The sequence below is a fragment of the Diadema antillarum genome, unplaced genomic scaffold, assembly GCF_040938485.1.
Source record: "Diadema antillarum isolate AM-2024a unplaced genomic scaffold, OU_Dant_1.0 scf00000166, whole genome shotgun sequence".
NCBI lineage: Eukaryota > Metazoa > Echinodermata > Echinoidea > Diadematoida > Diadematidae > Diadema > Diadema antillarum.
Window position 1 is genome coordinate 923,637 of NW_027271055.1, and position 20,435 is coordinate 944,071.

A 20,435-nucleotide genomic window follows, 5' to 3' on the forward strand; every position below is an offset into this window, starting at 1 on the left:
TGCCAAAGGCTGGAAGACAAGACTAGGCCCCAAGCTAGGACCATCGCCGGTTGGAACTTGTGCCACAGACTTTGGTCCACTAGACTTGGAACTCATTATACGGGAGACCCATTCCAGAAGGTCATCACTCATATTCTGTCTGAAAAACCCTGGCACCCACGATCTGGCCCACTGGGATTCTTGCACATCTACCACCTCTGATGGATCTCATTTCTCACAAGAGCTAATTTACAGGGATCGACAATCTTTGTGTCTCACATTGGAATACCTCAAAGCACAGGGCTTGGCCTGTGGTTGGATAACTCCTAGTTTGTATGAGTTTTGGTTCCGAGGAGTTGGGACTGGCATCATTTGTGATGGACCTTAATAGACAAGACTTGGTTCCGGAACTGTAACCCTTCACATTTTTTTGTGGCACTCTCCATTATGCACAGAATGATATCAGGGCTTATCCTCAAATCTCTAATTCAACCCATCATAGCCAAAGACTTGGTCCTTTAGGCTCGCCTTTCTTTTCTTTTTTCCTTCTGTTCTTTTAAAGATGGGAATGTTTGGTGAGGGTTTGTGATGATGGATCTGGGTTAAGCTTTGATTTTTTTTACAGATGATCTGAACTTGCCAAAATTGATCTCATGAATCTTTGTTTTCTTTTGAAAAGGGAAAAATACTTATTTCACACTCAGTTACTGTGGTTCTCAATTGCGAATTCAACCACTCACAAATTGATGTATGAATCTAATTTGTGAAATATTGACGGTATATCCTGAGACCTGCCACTAAGAGTCTGGCCATGTCATCCCTCTACCAGCCGTCCAGAGAGAGAGAGAGAGAGAGAGAGAGAGAGTATTGTTTTATGATAATTAGAAAAGAGAAGGTAAAGACGGATATACATCGCCAGCTATACACTGTATGGTATAGCATTACTGTCCAGTAGGATTAATTCCTGCAGAAGTGGAAATCTTCGGGATGTCAATTTTTTCACTTATTTTGCACGACCAAAAGCCAGCATAAAGATTAAAACATGCAAATATTTTTGCAGGTCATATGTTCCAGTAATAAAATGTCTTGATTCTGTGGAAGTGAATACACGCATAATTCATCTCACCCAGCTGAGCGCGAATAATTACTGGCACGAAAATAACTTCTCTTGCAGTATCTCATTATTGTAGTTACTCTTTTTGCAAGTGATAGACAGATTGCCCTTCATGGACGTAAAACACAAATTATTCAGCGTTTTGAATAATGGCCATGGGGTCCCACCCAAGTATACATGTATGCCCACGATTTTTATCATCTGGCTATTTGTACTCAAAACACTGAATAGTCTGTACATGTATTGATTAACGTCTGTGAGGGGCAATTTGTCTATCAGTTGCAATTAACAGCTTGATGCGAGAATCATTATATTGAACAAAGTTACTCTAGTGTCAAACGGTGATTAAAATGGACCAGATAATTCTCAAATATGTGCAAGATCAAATGTAGACATTTGTACTTTGGATAGATTGTGTGCTTGTCACTGCATGTGATTTACTTTATGAGTATTACTTTATTAGTATGATTGAAAACTGAAGACATTTGACCTACTTTATGAGTATTACTTTATTAGTATGATTGAAAACTGAAGACATTTGACCTAAGGTTGTATCTTTTTGTATATTGATAAATGGATATCTAGTACATGGTTTGAGACCAAGAAATGTCATATATTTGTGTACATATATTATCAAGTAAAAATTAGATATGATGTTCTGAAATATATTTGTCCCTGGATGCTGCCCACATGGGAATTGCATCATGGGTAATCTTTGTGTTGTTAGTGCGGGTATGTATGTAAAGGGCATTTAGTGGATTAATGCAGTGTCCTTCACTTTATAGTATAAAAGTAATATATGTTCACTTTGGTACAGATAAGATCAAGAACTTCACTGTGAGTCAAGATAATGCATTTTCAATACACACAGAGGCTGGCAGAATTGTAAACTATTTTAATATACAAGTATGTGTAGTATATTTTCCTCTGCAAATCATAGGTACAGTAGTTCTTGTAAAAGTGGAGCTAATAATGTGACAGCTTAAATTAAAAACAAAAAACAAACACAATATTGAAATCCTATTGATTGGGTAACCAATGATCAGCAATCTTATCTGGCTTTCATGGTGGTATTTCACATGCAGCATTTAACCATTCAACCAATTAACCAACATTTAAAAACCAATTTTAAAATCATATTAAGCATCACACATACAATGTACATGTAGTATTATGTTGGGTAGTAGTGATGATCATTTATTGACATTCATAATTTCCCATGTAGTTTTGTTAATATAGATCCCTCAGCATACAGACCAAATTTGTTACAAAATGTCACGATATGATCATAAACTTTTGTTCTTGCCAAGTACAGAAAGGCTGGGATAGTCTTTACATGCACAATGAAAACAAGATCAGAGAATCTACCACTTAAAGTGTGTATTTGTCAGTACATCAAGGAAGAACTGTTACTACAGGCTGTATTACCCATTGATTGCTTTGTATTCCTACGGGATCAAACTTTCTGAATTGATAAAACATTTAGCGAGTCTAATTTTTCGCAGATCGGGACTTCCCGACAATTTCGCGAGTGGTTAACTCGCAAACGAGGAGTACGGAATGAACGGAGAAATGTATGCAGGCATGTTGCACTATGGTCAGAATCAGAGTTGATATTTTTTGCACGTTGTTAAATTTGCAAATGCCACCTGACTCATTAAGATCATGAAAATGAAGACCTCACGAAATATATGGCTTTTTGTTGTTTGTTTTTACCTCCGCCAAGAGAGGAGGTTATGTTTTCATTACCGTTGGTTTGTTCGTTAGTTCGTTAGTTAGTTTGTCCGTGTGCAAAATAACTATATCATACTTGCAGGAAAGGTTGAGAATTTAACTTTTGGTATACAAGAATTTTGGGGGAATTTATGAAGGATTTTTGACATTTTATAGGCTGTAAATCATTTATCCGACATCTCTGTGTGCTTTTTGTTGTTGGTTTTTTCCACATTCAATGTAGATGTTAGATATATTGCAAGAGGCTGGGCACAGTGATGCCAATACAACGATCAATTTCCATGCAAGATAGCAATACTGTACTGCACACTAACCAATGACAAACAATCCTAATGTTTCGATACATCACATCCTGATTAATGAGTAGCACAAATATACACCAAGGGACCACTTTTCTAAGCATCTGCCAACAAATGTGTTCAATATAAGTGTGTGAAAATGTGTGAATTCCTGTGTACATGCAGATGCAGATGAACACACATTTGCAAGCACCATTACACTTGTCTTGTAGTTTCTAATAATGACAGACTTGCTCTTACAATGTGTGTAATGCAACCTGTGCACCGATTGTTTCTGTGGCTTTCATAAATCAATAAAGTCATGACAAGCCCTATTCAAGTTGTTCCAGGTCACCATGGTATTTGGCTTATCATTTAATACATGTACTCGGTAAACATATTACAGTGCACTCCCATTACAACGAACATGGTTGTAACGAAATTTTGTTATAACGAAGCAAAACTTCTGGTCCCAAAATTTTCGTCATTAAAGTCTATGGTACAAAATTTGCTATAACGAACACAGTTACAGCGAAATTTTCGTTGTAAGTCTTTTCCGCGCGCCACTGACAAAGAAAAACAAAAGAAATGTGCTCCGTTATAACAAAATGCGGATCACTTCCAAAAATACGTAGCGGAACAAGCATATACAGTATGTCCCAAAAAAAATTGCAACGGGGCCCTCCGTAGTGATATCTTTAAAAATAGTGAATCAATCTAAATACAAATTCAGGGTATGAAACTATAACTCGTTGCCCACATACTGCAGTAAGTGCAGTAAGTCGCCCCCAAAATTACAATCAGATATTCGAATTGATAACACCCAATATGATTAACCTGTCTAAGTGCTACTTCAGGGTCTTAAAATATAACATCTTAGCTCTATTTTGCAGAAAACCCCATTCAACTTGGTTAAGTGGTCACAGAGAAAAGTGGATTGTTGTAAAGCATGTCATGAATCAGATTCTTCCAATTTTAGCAATTCAATGCTCTTGTGTGTGAATAATAGACAGAATTTGGACAGAAGAGATTCCCGATATCCTCTACAAAATTCTGTATTTCTCTTTGACCATTGAAGCAAATCGAGTGGGTTTTTCTGTAAGATGTGGGCAATGAGTTATAGTTTCATACCCTGAATTTGTATTTATATATTGATTCGCTACTTTTACAGATATCATTGCGGAGGGCCCCGTTGTAATGTTTTTTGGGACATACTGTATAGCGTCTCTGCATGGGTTAATGCTTCAAGGGATCGTATAGTTTTGGTTGAAACCTAATTTCATATTTCTAACATTTTTTGGTGAGATAAAACCTCTTATGAAATATCAAAGAACATTAAGTCTATGAGGAATTCAACGTTTATTTGATGAAAATTGATATTGAAATGGCTGAGCTATCCGAAAAAGAGCAATTCTAATAAAGTGTGGGACCCACACTTTATTACGATCGCTTTGTTTTACTTTGGTTTTGGATGTTTCAGTCATTCCAAACCCGATTTTCATCAAATAAACTTTGAATTCCTCATAAAATGGTATGCTCTGAACTATATCATAAGTGAAAGGCCTAGATCTGAATCTTATCACGTACACTTTGCATGTGAATTAGATCTTGATAAATTTCTATTACTTATTTACAGCACCCATCACAAACCTCACAACATTAAAGCTCTGATGTATTCATTATGAGCTCCCTTCTGGAGACATCCAGTATGAGCTCCCTCGTGGAGACATTTAGTATGAGCTCCCTCGTGGAGACATTTATCATGAGCTCCCTCGTGGAGACATTTATTATGAGCTCCCTCGTGGAGACATTTATTATGAGCTCCCTTATGGAGACATTTATTATGAGCTCCATGGTGGAGACATTTATTATGAGCTCCCTCGTGGAGACATTCATTATGAGCTCCCTCATGGAGACATTCACAATGAGCTCCCTCGTGGAGACATTTATTATGAGCTCCCTCGTGGTGACATTTAGTTTGAGTTCCCTCGTGCAGACATTTATTATGAGCTCCCTCGTGGAGACATCGATTATGAGCTCCCTCATGGAGACATTCATTACGAGCTCCCTCATGGAGACATTCATTACGAGCTCCATCATGGAGACATTCATTACGAGCTCCCTCATGGAGACATTCGTTACGAGCTCCCTCATGGAGACATTCATTACGAGCTACCTCATGGAGACATTCGTTACGAGCTCCCTCATGGAGACATTCTTTACGAGCTCCCTCATGGAGACATTCGTTAGGAGCTCCCTCATGGAGACATTCGTTACGAGCTCCCTCATGGAGACATTCATTACGAGCTCCCTCATGGAGACATTCATGAGCTCCCTCATGGAGACATGGAGACATTCATTATGAGCTCCCTCGTGGAGACATTTAGTATGAGCTCCCTCATGAAGACATTTATTATGAGCTCCCTCGAGACATTTAGTATGAGTTCCCTCATGGAGACATTCACAATGAGCTCCCTCATGGAGACATTTATTATGAGCTCCCTCGTGGAGACATCTAGTATGAGTTCCCTTGTGGAGACATTTATTATGAGCTCCCTCGTGGAGACATTTATTATGAGCTCCCTCGTGGAGACATTTATTATGAGCTCCCTCGTGGAGACATTTATTTTGAGCTCCCTCGTGGAGACATTTATCATGAGCTCCCTCGTGGAGACATTTATTATGAGCTCCCTTGTGGAGACATTCATTATGAGCTCCCTCGTGGAGACATTTAGTATGAGTTCCCTCGTGGAGACATTTATTATGTGCTCCCTCGTGAAGACATTTATTATGAGCTCCCTCGTGGAGACATTTAGTATGAGTTCCCTCGTGGAGACATTTATTATGAGCTCCCTCATGCAGCATTTATTATGAGCTCCCTCGTGGAGACATTTATTATGAGCTCCCTCGTGGAGACATTCATTATAAGCTCCCTCGTGAAGACATTTATTATGAGCTCCCTCGTGAAGACATTCATCATAAGTTCCCTTGTGAAGACATTTATTATGAGCTCCCTCATGAAGACATTTAGTATGAGCTTTGATCCCTCGTGGAGAAATTGTATTATCCTAACAATGCTTATCTAATAAGAATGTTTGATTTTTATTATGGTCTGATTTGATGTCAGTATTGTGGGCAATTTATATTTTAAATAGGTACCATTTTTGTTCTCTTCATTTCTTTTTCTTTTCTAATAAAACAACAACTCTATGATGTAGCCTCTGTTCAAGGCTGTTGGCTCACTGAGGGTCAATGTGCAGAATGATGAGCATACTGCTCATCTGAAGACCCGACATCTGAACTTGGTCTGCCATCAGTGAAATCAGCTGTCACTCGCTGTGCAATCAGGTGGTCAGCTTCGTTACATGGAATCATGTGACAGATCACATGGCCAGTTCTTGACAAAAACCACTTGACACCAGCTTCCAGCTCTGCAATCATAGGACCAGCTGTGAGTAGGGTCTGCCATCTTTGACGTCCCAGACATTATACAGCATTCTGTCATACCCATCTTACTAGAGTGTAGTTGCGTTTACCTGAAAAGTGACATCAAACGACACAAAAAAATAAAAAACTAGATATATCGCTACGGCGACTGATATGCCTCCGCCATAATGCATGGTTCTCCTAATAGGTCTATAGTACAATGTCTTGACAATGTGTGATGACAGTTTCAAACAATTGGCAAAATATTAAAATGACAGGTTTGACACAAATGTGCTGAATGTTCACTTTACTAGAACTAGGTTCAATTGGATGAATGATTAAAATGTCAGAGTGCAGGTATTTGGGGAACTGATGATTTTTACTTGACTTTTGACCCTTTTATAAGTTTATGCATTGAGTAAGTTTTCAAGGTATTGAGAAAAAGTATAATTTCAGTATCAAATGGGAAAATAGCATTATCTAAACCTGGCCTTTGACCTTTGACCTCACAGTTCCAAAGAGAATCACTGTTAGGTTGAACATGCATAAATATGTAAGTTTCATGATGATACCTATAAGTGAGTTACTTTTGAGATATGGAGGAAAAAGTGCAATTCAGCACTTTCACTTGACCTTTGACCTTTTGACCTTTGACCTTTTGGCAAGAAACTTCCCACAGAATATATATTGGGTAATACATGTATACATCAAATTAAAAAAAACAAAAAACCTTCATTCATTGCATAAATATAAGGAAAGTAGTGATATTTTGAGGAGTTGACCTTGACCTTTGACCCCTGACCTTTGACCCATGACCCCCAACTTCCGTAGATAATCACTGCCCATCGGTACAAGCATATATACTAAGTTCCATGAAGATACCTTGAACCATTTGCGAGATATGGAGAAAAACATGAAATTCCAATTTTTTTTTTCACAAAATAACCTGTGACCTTTGACCTTTGACCCTGTGACCCTAAAATCCACACAAAGTATTATCCCCCAAGGATATACCCTCATACCAAGTTTGATGTAAAACCACCACACGGTTCTTGAGATATCGACAAAAACAAAACGGGACGGACGGACGTACGGACGTACGGACGGACGGACGGACGACCCGAAAACATAATGCCTCCGGCCACTTCGTTGCGGAGGCATAATAAAAAAAATTATTTGCTGCATTTCAAAAGGATGCTGAGCTATCAATGTCTAGTATCTGGATTGCAAAGTTGCCTGTGACTGCAACTGGTGTAAACTTGAATCAGCTTTGTAGTTATAATCATATAATCCCAGCTCCTTCATCAATTCTAACATTACCATAAAATTAAAACTTATACAGTAGTTTTTTGTTTTGTGAAGAGATTGCATACATATTTCACAAATGAAATAGAACTGTAATTCCATTGTTAGACATAAAATGCATTTTGGAAATTACCACAACATCTGTGCCTTTTGTGTTTGTGTGTCAAATATGTTATCTCAAGTTTCATGTCAGTGATATTTTGCATTTTTATTTTTAGCATCACTGCAACAACAGCAAACTTTTCACTGACAAAAAACAAACAAACCCAGTTTTAAATGCTAAACATGTGCTTTGCACACTGACCATTGCCACTGACAATCAGCTGTATTAATAATTTCGTGACGTGGTAGATATAATCATGGTTATCTGCAACGGTAGGTCTCTTAATGAAAAAACACAATTCAAGCTGTTATCATCATCATCTGTTCTATTGTCTACTCCTCCTCCTCCTCCTCCTCCTCCTCCTCCTCCTCTTCCACCTCCTCCATCTCCTCCCCCTCCTCCTCTTCTTCCCCTTGCCCCTCTTCCACCATCACCTCCTCCTCCTCCTCCTCCTCTTCCACCTCCTCCTCCCTCCTCCCCCTCCTCCTCCTCCCTCCTATTACTCCTCCTCCTCCCTCCTATTACTTCTCCTCCTCCCCCTCACCTATCCTGATGAGAGTGATGTTGTTGCCAAGGATATGGATTCCTCTCTGGAGTACCTCCCTTGGGTTGGTGATTCTCTCATGGTTGACATAGAACCCTCCCTCCTCGATGATCCGTACACCACGACCTGAAGGACATTGGCAAAGAATTGGTAAAGATTCCTTATAATTTATCTGTAACACTAACACTACAGCACAAATAAATTTTGCCTTACAGTAAAATATCTACCCCTCCACCTAGTTTTGTTTAATTGTTTAGTGTGTTGCTGTTTCCTTTTCTATCTTTTTTTTTAGGGGAGAAGGGGATTTTACATCATTAATATTTGAAACAGAGGGGCACTTTTCTGTCTTCTCAGGACTAGCTTTAACTTGTATTCCTTTCAAACAAAGAACCAAAATCCCATTTACTTTGCATCTTGAATTCATTCAAAAAATCATGGCTCAAATGTGATAAATTTAGATATTTTATTTTCATAAGAGAATAGTTCAAACACAGTCAGCCACATGGGACTTACAATAAGAATTTACTGTAAAGAGAAGGGGGAAAAAGTCAACAGATTGCAATTCAGAAGGAAGTATTGCTACAATCTTCATTGGTAAAAAGAGGTGAATCAAAGCAAAGATACAGTCAGTATATGCAGGGATATCGTGGTAATGTCCACTTGATATAAGGTAAACTTCATTCATTTATTGAATTAAAAAAAAAAAATATCTGAACTCTTCATGTACACTAGATACAGAGCTTATTTATTGTCACCAGCAGGTAAAGGTGCCTTATCTTCTCTATTCAAGCTTGTAAGTCAGTTTCCATGGTAACTGACCTTCTGGTATGGCACCTGCAGCCACACCCACTTGATACACAGTCAGTCCTGGCTCCAGCATCATCTCTACCAGCCCTGCCCCTTGGAAAAGCTGCATCAACTCCTCCTCACTCAGCTGGTCCAGTGTACCCGGCTCCGAACTATAGAGGGCGTCTGTCTGCCTCTGTGCTCTCAGCAAGCCTTCCTCTGTTGGCATTTGATATGAAAGTTTGAATAGCTTTGAATAGTTTTGAAGTTTGGGTCATGCAACCTGTCGGTCATCTTCTTCAAGAAGGCCTCAAAGAGGAACACTTTACATTTGAAGTCCCTCAGACTTTGTGACCATTTTCCATCAAATCTTGCACTATGATGCTTTATCTGTCCAAACTAAACTTTATAAGTAGGTGCAAACATTTCAATCATAATGACATTTCTCCAATGATAATGATAAATTTGATAAGCAGAAGAGAAAAATATGAATGCTCTTCCACATATTAAGATCATATGGGTGAATGAATGAGGAACTGAAAGATACACAACAAATAATCTACAACAGTCACAATTTAGATTACAAAATGACACACTCTCTTTTGAATAGCTCTTCATAACAAAACAAGGCAAGTGCCAAAATGTGTCTCGCCCATCCACGTAGAAGAAATTAATGTTTTTCTAACTCTCGGAAGTTCATTGACCCCACCTATGACCTTTGACCTTGTGGTGACCTTCAACTCCCCAAGGGACATTTACCAGCCAAGTTTGGTCACAACCAAACATATGGATCAAAAGTTATGAGCCATAATTGAAACACGCCGTAAAAACATAACATTGCTCCCAAAAAGTTTGTTGACCCCTGTCTGTGACCTTTGACCTTGTGATGAACTTCAATTCCCCAAGGGACATCTACCAGCCAAGTTTGGTCACAAACGGACATAGGGATCAAAAAGTTATGAGCCATAATCAAAACACAGTGTAAAAACTTAACATTGGGCCCTAAAAGTTCATTGACCGCTGTCTGTGACCTTTGACCTTGTGGTGACCTTCAACTCCCACGGCACATTTACCATCCAAGTTTGGTCACAAACGGACATATACATTGTACATCAAAAGTTATGAGCCATAATCGAAACGCGCCGTAAAAACTTAACATTGGGCCCTAAAAGTTCGTTGACCCCTGTGTGTGACCTTTAACCTTGAGATGACCTTTATGTTTGGTAAAATGTGTAACTTTGTATAGCCACTCTTCCCTCCAAGTTTGAGTGAAATTGAAGTCCTTAGTAGAGAGTTATTCAAGTTTTATAAGCATTACAGACGGACAACGGACGGACGGACGGACAAACGCCGCAGGCGATCCCTTAGTCTCCCCTCACCTCCAGTGGGCTAGACAACAAAGACAACAACGACAAAAAAAAAAGCAAACCACAGCCGGCTAGCAGCTACAATAAACAGTTACTGAGAAATTAAAACGTTCTTAACTGAAACAATGACCTCTTAATCAAGAAGTAAGAAGGAAAGTTTACCTCCATGGACCAAGAGAAGCACCTGTTCAGCCAGTTTCCTTTGGGCCATCCTCTTCTCAGGCTTGGCCTGTACCAATCAAACAGTAAGAACAAAATTGGACTACATCTTAGGACCAGGAACTCAAGACACATGTCATCAAACATACTCGGGTAATTTTGAAATAATTTGTTTTATATGAGACAACTCAATGACGACACAAGCATGCAATATTACTTGATCCATGTGCTCTGTGCACCATTTCATGAAAGATGTTGGCCTGCACAAGTTGTCAGTCTCTGTCATTTTCAGTAAAATCCTTGGGTTTTGCTTGGCTGAGAAGCTTTGGTCACTGACTGTTACTATGATGATTGCCAGAAACTGACAACTTGTCAGGGCTGACAACTTTCATGAAAAGGTGCCCTGGACATTGTTTTTGCTGCATAACTAGGAAAGGTTGAGCTGGCCATTAAAGGACAAGTTCACCTTCATAGACATGTGGGTTGAGTGAATGCAGCAATATTAGTAGAACACATCAGTGAGAGCTTGAGCAAAATCGAACAATCCTTAAAAAGTTATGCATTTTTGAAATTTCTGCTCAGTCAGGGCTAGATGAAAAGACTACTATAGCCTGTGATGTCACATGAGTACAGCGATATAAAGAAAGAATAAATAAAATTCAACATATTTCCATTTTTCTCACATAACAAAAGAACACTTGACTTCTCTCTTTCAGAAGGCAGGGGGAATAATATTACCCTTAACATACGTCAGTAGCAAGTCGAAGAAATGTGCACTTTATTCAAAAAGTAAAGTTTTGTGAAATTCTCCTTGTATTTTCCTTATATAGTTGTACGCATGTGACATCATACACTGTAGTAGTCTTCTCTTCCAGCAGTGACTGCGCAGATACTTAAAATATTCGGAACTTTTGAACAGATTGCCCAATTTTCCTCAAACTTTCACTGATGTGTTCTACTTATATTGCTGCATTCTCTCAATCCTTATGTATATGAAGGTGGACTTGTCATTTAATGATCCCTAATTCAATCTGACAAAGGTGCAGCTGTTTTCACAACCTACCTTTGAAGAGGTTATTATATTGTAAAAGTGGAAATTTTCGTGGTGTTGAAATTTTTGCGCATTTCGCACAACCAGAAACTAGCACAAAAATAAAAGCATGCGAATATTTTTGCCTGCCATATATTCCTGTGCGTGATGTCTTGATTCTGCGAAATTAAAAACACGCAAAACTCTTCTTACCTGGCCAAGTGCGAAAAATAAGTCACACGAAAATATCCACTTTTAAAGTAATCCCCAGGGGTAAGTTTGACTAAGCATCAGACATTTTCATTTAAATTCATCAAATTTTGATAAGAGTCTTTGGTGAGAGTCGGCCTTGTACAGCAAGAAAACTCGTCTATCTTACCTGATGAGCCTTCATCAGCTGAGCTATCTCCGGTAGAGACAGGAAGGTGAACAACTTCAGGTATCTCTCTACATCAGCATCAGCCAGACGGATGAAGTACTGCACAGGGGTCAAAGGTCACATGTTGTGAACTGTTAATATCTGGCATACATCTCTCTTCTTACTCACATATCGTATTGGATATGTGCAAATTTTCACTATGCATCTTGGTTAGGTGGAACATATGCAACCATTTCTATCTCTGCTACATTTTGAAAACAAGTAAGCACATCGAAAGAAAAAACACAAATGACAAAACTACAACGAAATAACATTAGGGATAATCCCACATGTGCTATCTATCATTTCTTATCCATTCTACATTTGACTACAGGTTGGAAGCAATCAGAACTAGAAATGTTGAGAGAAGTTTCCATTCCTTCAGTGTTGCCACTTTCTGTAAGAAATGATGACACAAAGGAGAAATATCTGGATGCCAGAACCATATCAATCAGCAGCATCAGGGGTCCTACATTCTGTTTTCCGAGCTCTGCCTTCTCTAGTTTGCACATAAAAATGTTCAACAATATCTACAAGTGGTAATCATTTGCCCCGGCCATTTGAAGTCTCAGCTGTAGCATTCTTGAGGTGATTCCAAGATTAGTCATCAGTAAGATGCAGTTTGACTAACCTGGTACAGGTCAAACTCTGAGGTCTTGTTACTGTTGATCCAGATGGCGTTCCCAGCTGACTTGCCAAGCTTGTCTCCAGAGGAACTTGTAACCAGGGGTATGGTCAGACCTGGGCATCGATGCATGTAGCATAATAATACATCATTAAAGTGAGCAAACACAACATGGGATATTCTAATGCATTCTAGTCTCATGCATGACCTGAAAACGCCAGATCTTTCTAGGAAACCAGAAGACTTGTCCCACCTTGTACAGCCTAGCAACAAACAAATGATGGAAACTGGATCAGAGTCAGACTGCATTGCAACATGCACAGAAAACTCCTATGTAGCAACTGATTAACAAATTGCCCTCCATCGACTTAAAGGGAAGCAGTCCTGAGATTTTCACTGTACTGATAATTAAGAAGAGTAAAAAATATAACCTTTCACCAATTTATACGCGTGGACATCAAAAATTGTCTCCGTACGCGATTTTTAAAAAATAATTCCTGCAAGCGATCGTGTAAGAGCCTGCCAAAAGGTGCAACGTCATTGATGCCCTACTCTCAAGTTGACAGCCGTGCCTCAGAAAACCAATTTAAGTGTTCAAAATGATCATATCTGATTTTTTCATAAAATGTGACAATATGTGGTTTTATTATTTCAAACAAAATATTTCAAGCATATTTATATATACAATTAATATAAAAATAAATAGTAAACATGTATTTATAAATAACTAGGGATGACGAGCAGAACACCGCTGGAAAGAGTTGTGCATCGATGACATATGACTCTCCGCCAAGACTTGCTCATTTGCAGAGTCACACTTTTTTTACCGAAATGTACGAGCTTATTTGGTGATTTGAAAGTTTGTTTTTGATGAAAGTAGTTCATTGGAGGTACCAAAAACAACATATTTTTTTAGATTTCGTGAGGACTGCGTCCCTTTAAATAAGCATTGAATTGATCAGTGTTTTAGTAGCAGACCTGACAAAAGAAATCAATACTCAAGCAAGATTTGAACCCATGACCTCGTAGGTTCGAATTTTGCTCAAGTATGTATGCCTATGATTTCTTTTGTTGTGGCTACTACTGAAAACACAGATCAATTCACTGCTTATTTACGTCGATGGAGGGCAATTTGTTAATCAGTTGCAATAATAATAACCCGACAAAACCTGACAAATTTCATCAATTTTGAAAAAAACTCAACAGTGTTGTACACAGTGTAACACAGACACATATAACCTGACCTGACCTGACCTGACCTGACCTGACCTGACCTGACCTACTTACCATAGACATCTTTCCCTGTCACCTTCTTGATGACATCATGGCCAGACATGATATTTCCTAACTGGTCCGTCCCTCCTACCTGTGTCAGTCATAGAGAACAATGAATAAAATACAGTGTATCTTACTACAGGCAACTCGCATCATAACAAAGCCCTCAGGACTGGCAGTTTTCTTTCCTTATAAACTTATATTGAAATTTTGTTAGAGCTGAACAGAAGAGTATATGAATATACATAGCTGATAATTTGGGAACCTGGATTATTCCTTCATTTGTAACAAGAATTTTGTTTTAACAGTGTTTGTTATGGGAGTGCACTGTGTATGCGCATGAAGGGTAAGTCATTGCACATTCTAACAGTCTAACACAGCCTTGATCATGTAGAGTCCACTGACTATCCATCATATTGGGGATCTAAGTAATTCAAGCTGTGCTTTTAATCCAGGTCCCCTACTTTTGTTCTTATCACTATTTTGTATTACCATTTGCGGCTAAAGTATACATTAAGACAATTTACATTTACATCACAAAACACAAAATGTCATTGGATTGTAATAATCACTATAATTCAGTTATGTCTGTTTCTTCTTTGTGAAGAAGAAACTAAAAAAAAAGAAAATAAAGTGGAAATGAGTTCAAATCAATCATTGAATCAATCAATTATACCATTCTTGATTATCTTTGTGACTACTTTGTGATTATCTTTGTGATTTTAAAGTGACCCAATATTGTATACAAATAAATGCCATCATTCATATTTTCAACATCAATCCCTTCTCATGCTTAGACAAAGGCTCAACTGGATCTTATCTTTCTTACACAATGTTCTCTGTAAACGCAATTTTTTTTAAAAATATATTCTAGGTGAAAACACAAGTCAGATATCTCATGATTTTGGGCCATAATATTCACAGAAACAATAACTTGCTTTGCTTTTGGGTTTTTTTCTTGATTGCACGTCCTAATCTGAGGTTTCCATGGCAACACAACCCCGCATCCTGAGACAGACCTGAATATTGCACTTGTATTGTTGGTGGAGGTGGAAGAAGTCGTAAGCCTGGAAGACTTGGTAGGTAAATTCTGAGAAGTTCATTCCCTCTGGACTGGCCAGTCTGGTCTGGACACTGGGGGAGGTTAAACCAGTAAAGGTCAAGGTTTACAAGTCTGGACTGGTCAAAAAGTCCACAGTGTGATGGATAATACACATTCATTCCTTCATTCACTCATTCATTTTATCTATTCAAGGTACATGTATATTATCAGACATGAATGCCTTCTGTTAACCCATGCAATAAAACAAGTATACAGATCATTGATAAAATACAAATTGAAAACTACATAAAAGCTGCACATATATTCAAGGACAAATCTCCATGGTTTATTGTACTTCTCTCTTAGTTTCCTCTTCTCCTTTCATATTCTTTTCTTTCTTCCTTTCTATCCTCCTTCTTTCATTTTTTTTTTCTTTCTTTCTTTACTCCTTTTTTCTTTTTCCTTCCTTGTTTTCTTGTTTTCTTTATTTCTTTCCTTTCTACTTTCTTTCTTTGAAAAAAAAAAATGCTTCATCAGCTTGTCAGGCAACATCACCCATGCAATATGGAAGATTTGGTGACATTGTATGATGACTCTCAAGACAGTACATACATACATCCCAGCACTCCTCCATAAAAAAGACGACTAGGTATGACAATGAACTTTTCTTTTCTGTGAATCATTTCATGTTAGGCTAACTTTAATTTTTGTTTTTCACAGTGATGTTCACGGATAGAGATAATGTCTGCATGTTTTGGAGATCAAAGATGATTCAAAGAATTTATGACCGATGCAAGATATGAAAATATACATAGATATATGTCATGAACAAAATGGTAAAGTTATGGACAGATTCCACAGCTGGAATATTGCCATGGTAGCATACCTGTGTCTGGACAGCATGGTCCCCATCCTGAAAAATCTGCCAAAAGATCCAAGAAACTGCACAACATTCTTGTCCTGATACCAATCACGGTTGTTCAGGATTCTGAATTGAAGGAAGAGCAAAAAAATAACTATGCATAAGCCCTTCGTATGGTGCACTTGGTGAAAGTGCAAAGAAAGCTACTACCTCTAACACAATTTACATCATTTTTTTCATAACTTTAATTACAAAGAATCCAGCATGACCACTAACAGCCATGACATGTTAAATATTACTTTAAATTTGGGAACACAAAATGAACTTATTTAAGGATTAAAACAGGACTTTACAAATTGATGCCTCAACATGTGGAACAAAGTCTTCATATATATAGGGTGTACAGATTTCAACAGATTCATAACAATGACATGATGCTTGGAAATTTTTCTATAGACGACATAAAAGCTTGTTTGAGGTTTCTAAGAAACTGCCTAGCACATGATAATTCCTTCTTTGTAAAGCTTTGTAATTTACACTGTGATTATGTGCAAAAGGTTCATAAGTTTGCATATGATGATGTATTCTGAAGCAAAACAGCAATTCATATTTGCATCATTCATGAAATGGATGGTTGTTAGATTTCTCCATATGTAGAGTACAGAAGTAATTACATCACAGTCTTTTGTTATAGCTCGGGTTGGAACAAAGGTGCAAGCATGGATAGCAACAATAGCATTCACAGATATTTGAGCCAGGTAAGATTGTTAAGGACAAGCTCTATGGCGATGAACGGCTATGGGACCATCCTTTAGTACTCCACTGACATCGTGGAAATACATGAGATGGCCTAACAGGCAAACACACCTAATCTCTGGCAATGTCTTTTGCTGCCGCCATAAAAACCTCTCGTGGTTGGTGAAGACCCTCTGAAGAGACTGGTGGATGGAGGCAGCATTCCCTTCTACGGTGCTGGACTGCAGCGCTTCTCTCTCTTGAGCCTTGCCACTGGGATCACCAATCAGGGCAGTGGCACCACCAATCTAGGGGGCAATGGTTGCCATGACAACTATTACATGATGTGCAGGATCAGACAGTCATGAAATTATGAGAACTCCTGCTAACAAATATCACTTATAGGCAACAGCATGGCTTTGAATCATCAATTTCTACTTCAGGGGACTCAAGTTGTGATTAAGTCCTCGGGACTGCCAGTTTCCTCTCATTATATTGAAATTAAGTTTTGCCGTGGCCATACATCAAAGTATGTAAAGATATGTAGATGATCACTTTGGGACCTGAATTTTCACTGTGTTGTATCCAGAATTTTGTTATAACTGTGTTCATTATAGAAGGAGTGCAACGCACAACAAAGTCAAAGGAAACACAGATTCAAATAAAAAAATTTGTTTAACATGGTAAGATTCTCTTCTCACACAAATTCTACTTGACAAAATTTCCTGTAGGCATTTTGTCATTTGACATCCAGCATACAATAATTCCCAGCTGCATCCTCATCAATGTGAACAATGGGTATTACATGAAAAATAAGGACGACAGCAGTAATATCAGTGGCCAGCATTACATTAACCCGTTGAGGACGAGTCCCGAGTATACTCGCACAAGTGTCTATGGGAAATGCATGTTGCAGCAAAATCAGCACATCCTCACTGGGTTAAGTAATACTAAATCAGAGATCTGTGTAGTCATTTAATGCTATCATTGACACAGAGCTTGATGTGACAAGTGCATCACTTCTTAAAGAGATTTAGATTCATGATATTTGAAGTTGATTGTCTATAACCTGATAGTCAGAAATCATATTTAAGTGTCTTAGACTACTGAAAAAAATTTAATGGCAACAAAGTTTTGTTTGTTTGCTATTAAATAAATTTGTTTTTTCTTTCGGTCAAACACCATATAATAGTAATATAAAACAGAGTTTGAATCAAATCATTCGGATCAAAAAAGGAACAGATTAAACCATGACAGAAGAGATTAATAAGACAAACCAGGTCTGGGGCTCACCAGCGCTATGCAGTTGTGACCGCCTCGCTGGCAGTGAAGGAGAGCTACAAGGGCCAGTAGATTCCCAATGTGGAGACTATCAGCCGTCGGGTCCACACCGCAGTAGATGCATTGTGGGCTTGACGTCAGGAGTTTCTGGAGACCATCACTAAAGGATCAGGAGGTACAATTGTAATCCAACGTACTCATTTCTCAACACATAATGGGAAAAGATAAATTAAGAAGAACAGGGGCAGATCCAGGAATTCTGTAAAGGGGGGGGGGGCGTGACTAATATTTCTGGTGCCACTTCCGGGTTTCATTTCATTATTTTTCTTTTTATTTCTTTTGTTTTTAGCGAAAAATAAAGGGGGGCGTGCGTCGGTTGCGCGCCCCCTGGATCCACCACTGAAGAAGATAATACAACTGAATAAGGTGTAGAGAACTGTGACTCCTTGTGAAGAAACACCAAAGATAAAACACTGAAAAAATATTGGCTTTACTAAAAGAAATTACGAATTTTCTCATACAGTAAGCAGAATTCAAATTTTTCACACCTGATGAAACCTTGTGACAGCACTAAGAAACTTTACAGTTAAAACAAAACCAGAGTGTCAGCATCAAGCCAAATCATCAAAATGAAAAAAAAAGGAAATCACATAACAAGTGTAAATACACAAACCCTGTATATCTTTAAACCATGTCTTTGTACAATCACACAGTAAAAGATCTGTTATCAACATTTAACTAATCTCTATAGGAACATGACATTTCAGCTTCAGGAGTACTAAATGCCAACTTGACGTTAAATTACAAAAGCCTTGAAAATACATTATACCGATTTATTATGAATACTTTGCAATGATTCATATTTAACAAATATCGAAAGACATGACGGGATTCACGACAGCTCCGTATCTACAGCAAACACTATCAAAACTTTTAAAGTGGACTGTGCTTCAAAAAGATGTCCAAGTTTTATTGATAAACTCACCTATGTGAAGGAAAGACATCACTGAATATACCTCTTTCATGGAGACTCAGTATGTTGCTACTTGCTGTCGAACTGTAGGCTTGTCTCCTCTGAAGATGGCATCTTGGGATAACTCTCAAACTCAGAGCATGGCCACAAGAATTGCTTAAAATCAGTCTGGAGAAAAGAGAAAATACCATGAAAGGCTTATTAACAATCATAAATGTGAACCTACAAATCGCAGGTGGTAATAATATACCTGGTATTTTTAATATATTCTGCTTTAGAAACAAGATGATTAAAATTTTTGCTCTCACCAGTCTCAGTTGTCAGTTCACTGACAGTGAATGGCACAGTCCTGAAACATAGGCCCCAATTCACAAAGGTGGTCCAAATCCAATTGAAATCATATATATGGTTTAAACCATGGACAAAGACCGTAGTTTTGTATGGGGCGCCAAGTGTCACACGGCCTATTTCGTTACGAAATCAGTCAATTCGTCTACAAAATGACCATTTCGTCAACGTAATGTTAACATTTCGTAACGAAATGTACATTTCGTCGACAAAATCGACGGAAGCGAAGAAGTGACTTCGGGCCTACATTGTGTAGATTCTACACGATGTAATTCTATGACTTGTGAGGACTTTCCTGTAAGAAACAAAATGGCAATGTTATCAAAATCATCACCAAATGAAAAGGCTAGCCTCATTGCCAATGCATTCAATATGTTTCACTCATTAAACAAAACAAACAGAGAACCCAGTCATACGCTCTAAAACTGAACTCCTTTGAAATTTTCAAATCTTTTCCACTTTCTATAGATCTAGCACAGATTCTATTTCTCATTCTAACGTTAGATCTAACGCATCTAAATGATTAGATTCTACACTGCACTGTGTCCCATCAGACTCTAATACCACTGTTCAAAAAGAATCTATTTCTAATTCCTTAATCATTTATTACAGAGAAAACTGGGCTCACACACCTTCATTCACCGTTTATAACGAGGGCACACTATACCAGAGAGCACAGAACATTGCAGAATGAATGGGTGATCCCGTGCACACGCACACAGTGCAGTGTGGGTGGGCAGCCCACGTGCAACTGGTACAATACATAGACCCCGTTCGGTCCCTTCTCTTCCCCAGAACTCGGGCGAGAGCTAGCGCCGTAGCTCGCGGGCAGGTCGTCCGAACCGAGGCTGACACAACGAGTGTCAGAACAAGGACAGCGTTGCTGGTCCAGTACAGCACAAAAATATGCAGTTTATTAGATCAGAATCAGAGTGGATAGATGCAGCATAAACTAGTTAGTTTGCGTCATTCGAATAAGAAAATAAAATATGTATATTCTATTTAGATACCTGCTGAGGACCGCCGACTCTCGTGCTAGGAAGGCTGACAT

The 20,435-nt window shown here is 38.4% G+C and overlaps 1 protein-coding gene across 1 annotated transcript; it reads right to left on the reverse strand.

The window, feature by feature from the left end:
• Positions 1 to 5,882: 5,882 nt before the first annotated feature.
• LOC139722495 (tyrosine--tRNA ligase, mitochondrial-like) lies at positions 5,883 to 20,435 on the reverse strand. Its single transcript, XM_071633784.1, has 13 exons — positions 20,395 to 20,435; positions 19,049 to 19,204; positions 18,076 to 18,223; positions 16,915 to 17,090; positions 16,072 to 16,173; positions 15,163 to 15,277; positions 14,156 to 14,234; positions 12,875 to 12,984; positions 12,205 to 12,303; positions 10,799 to 10,865; positions 9,303 to 9,488; positions 8,484 to 8,609; positions 5,883 to 6,641 (listed from the first exon to the last, which is right to left on the reverse strand). The coding sequence occupies exons 1-13, from the start codon at positions 20,433 to 20,435 to the stop codon at positions 6,607 to 6,609; spliced, it is 1,440 nt and encodes a 479-aa protein (XP_071489885.1). The 3' UTR covers positions 5,883 to 6,606.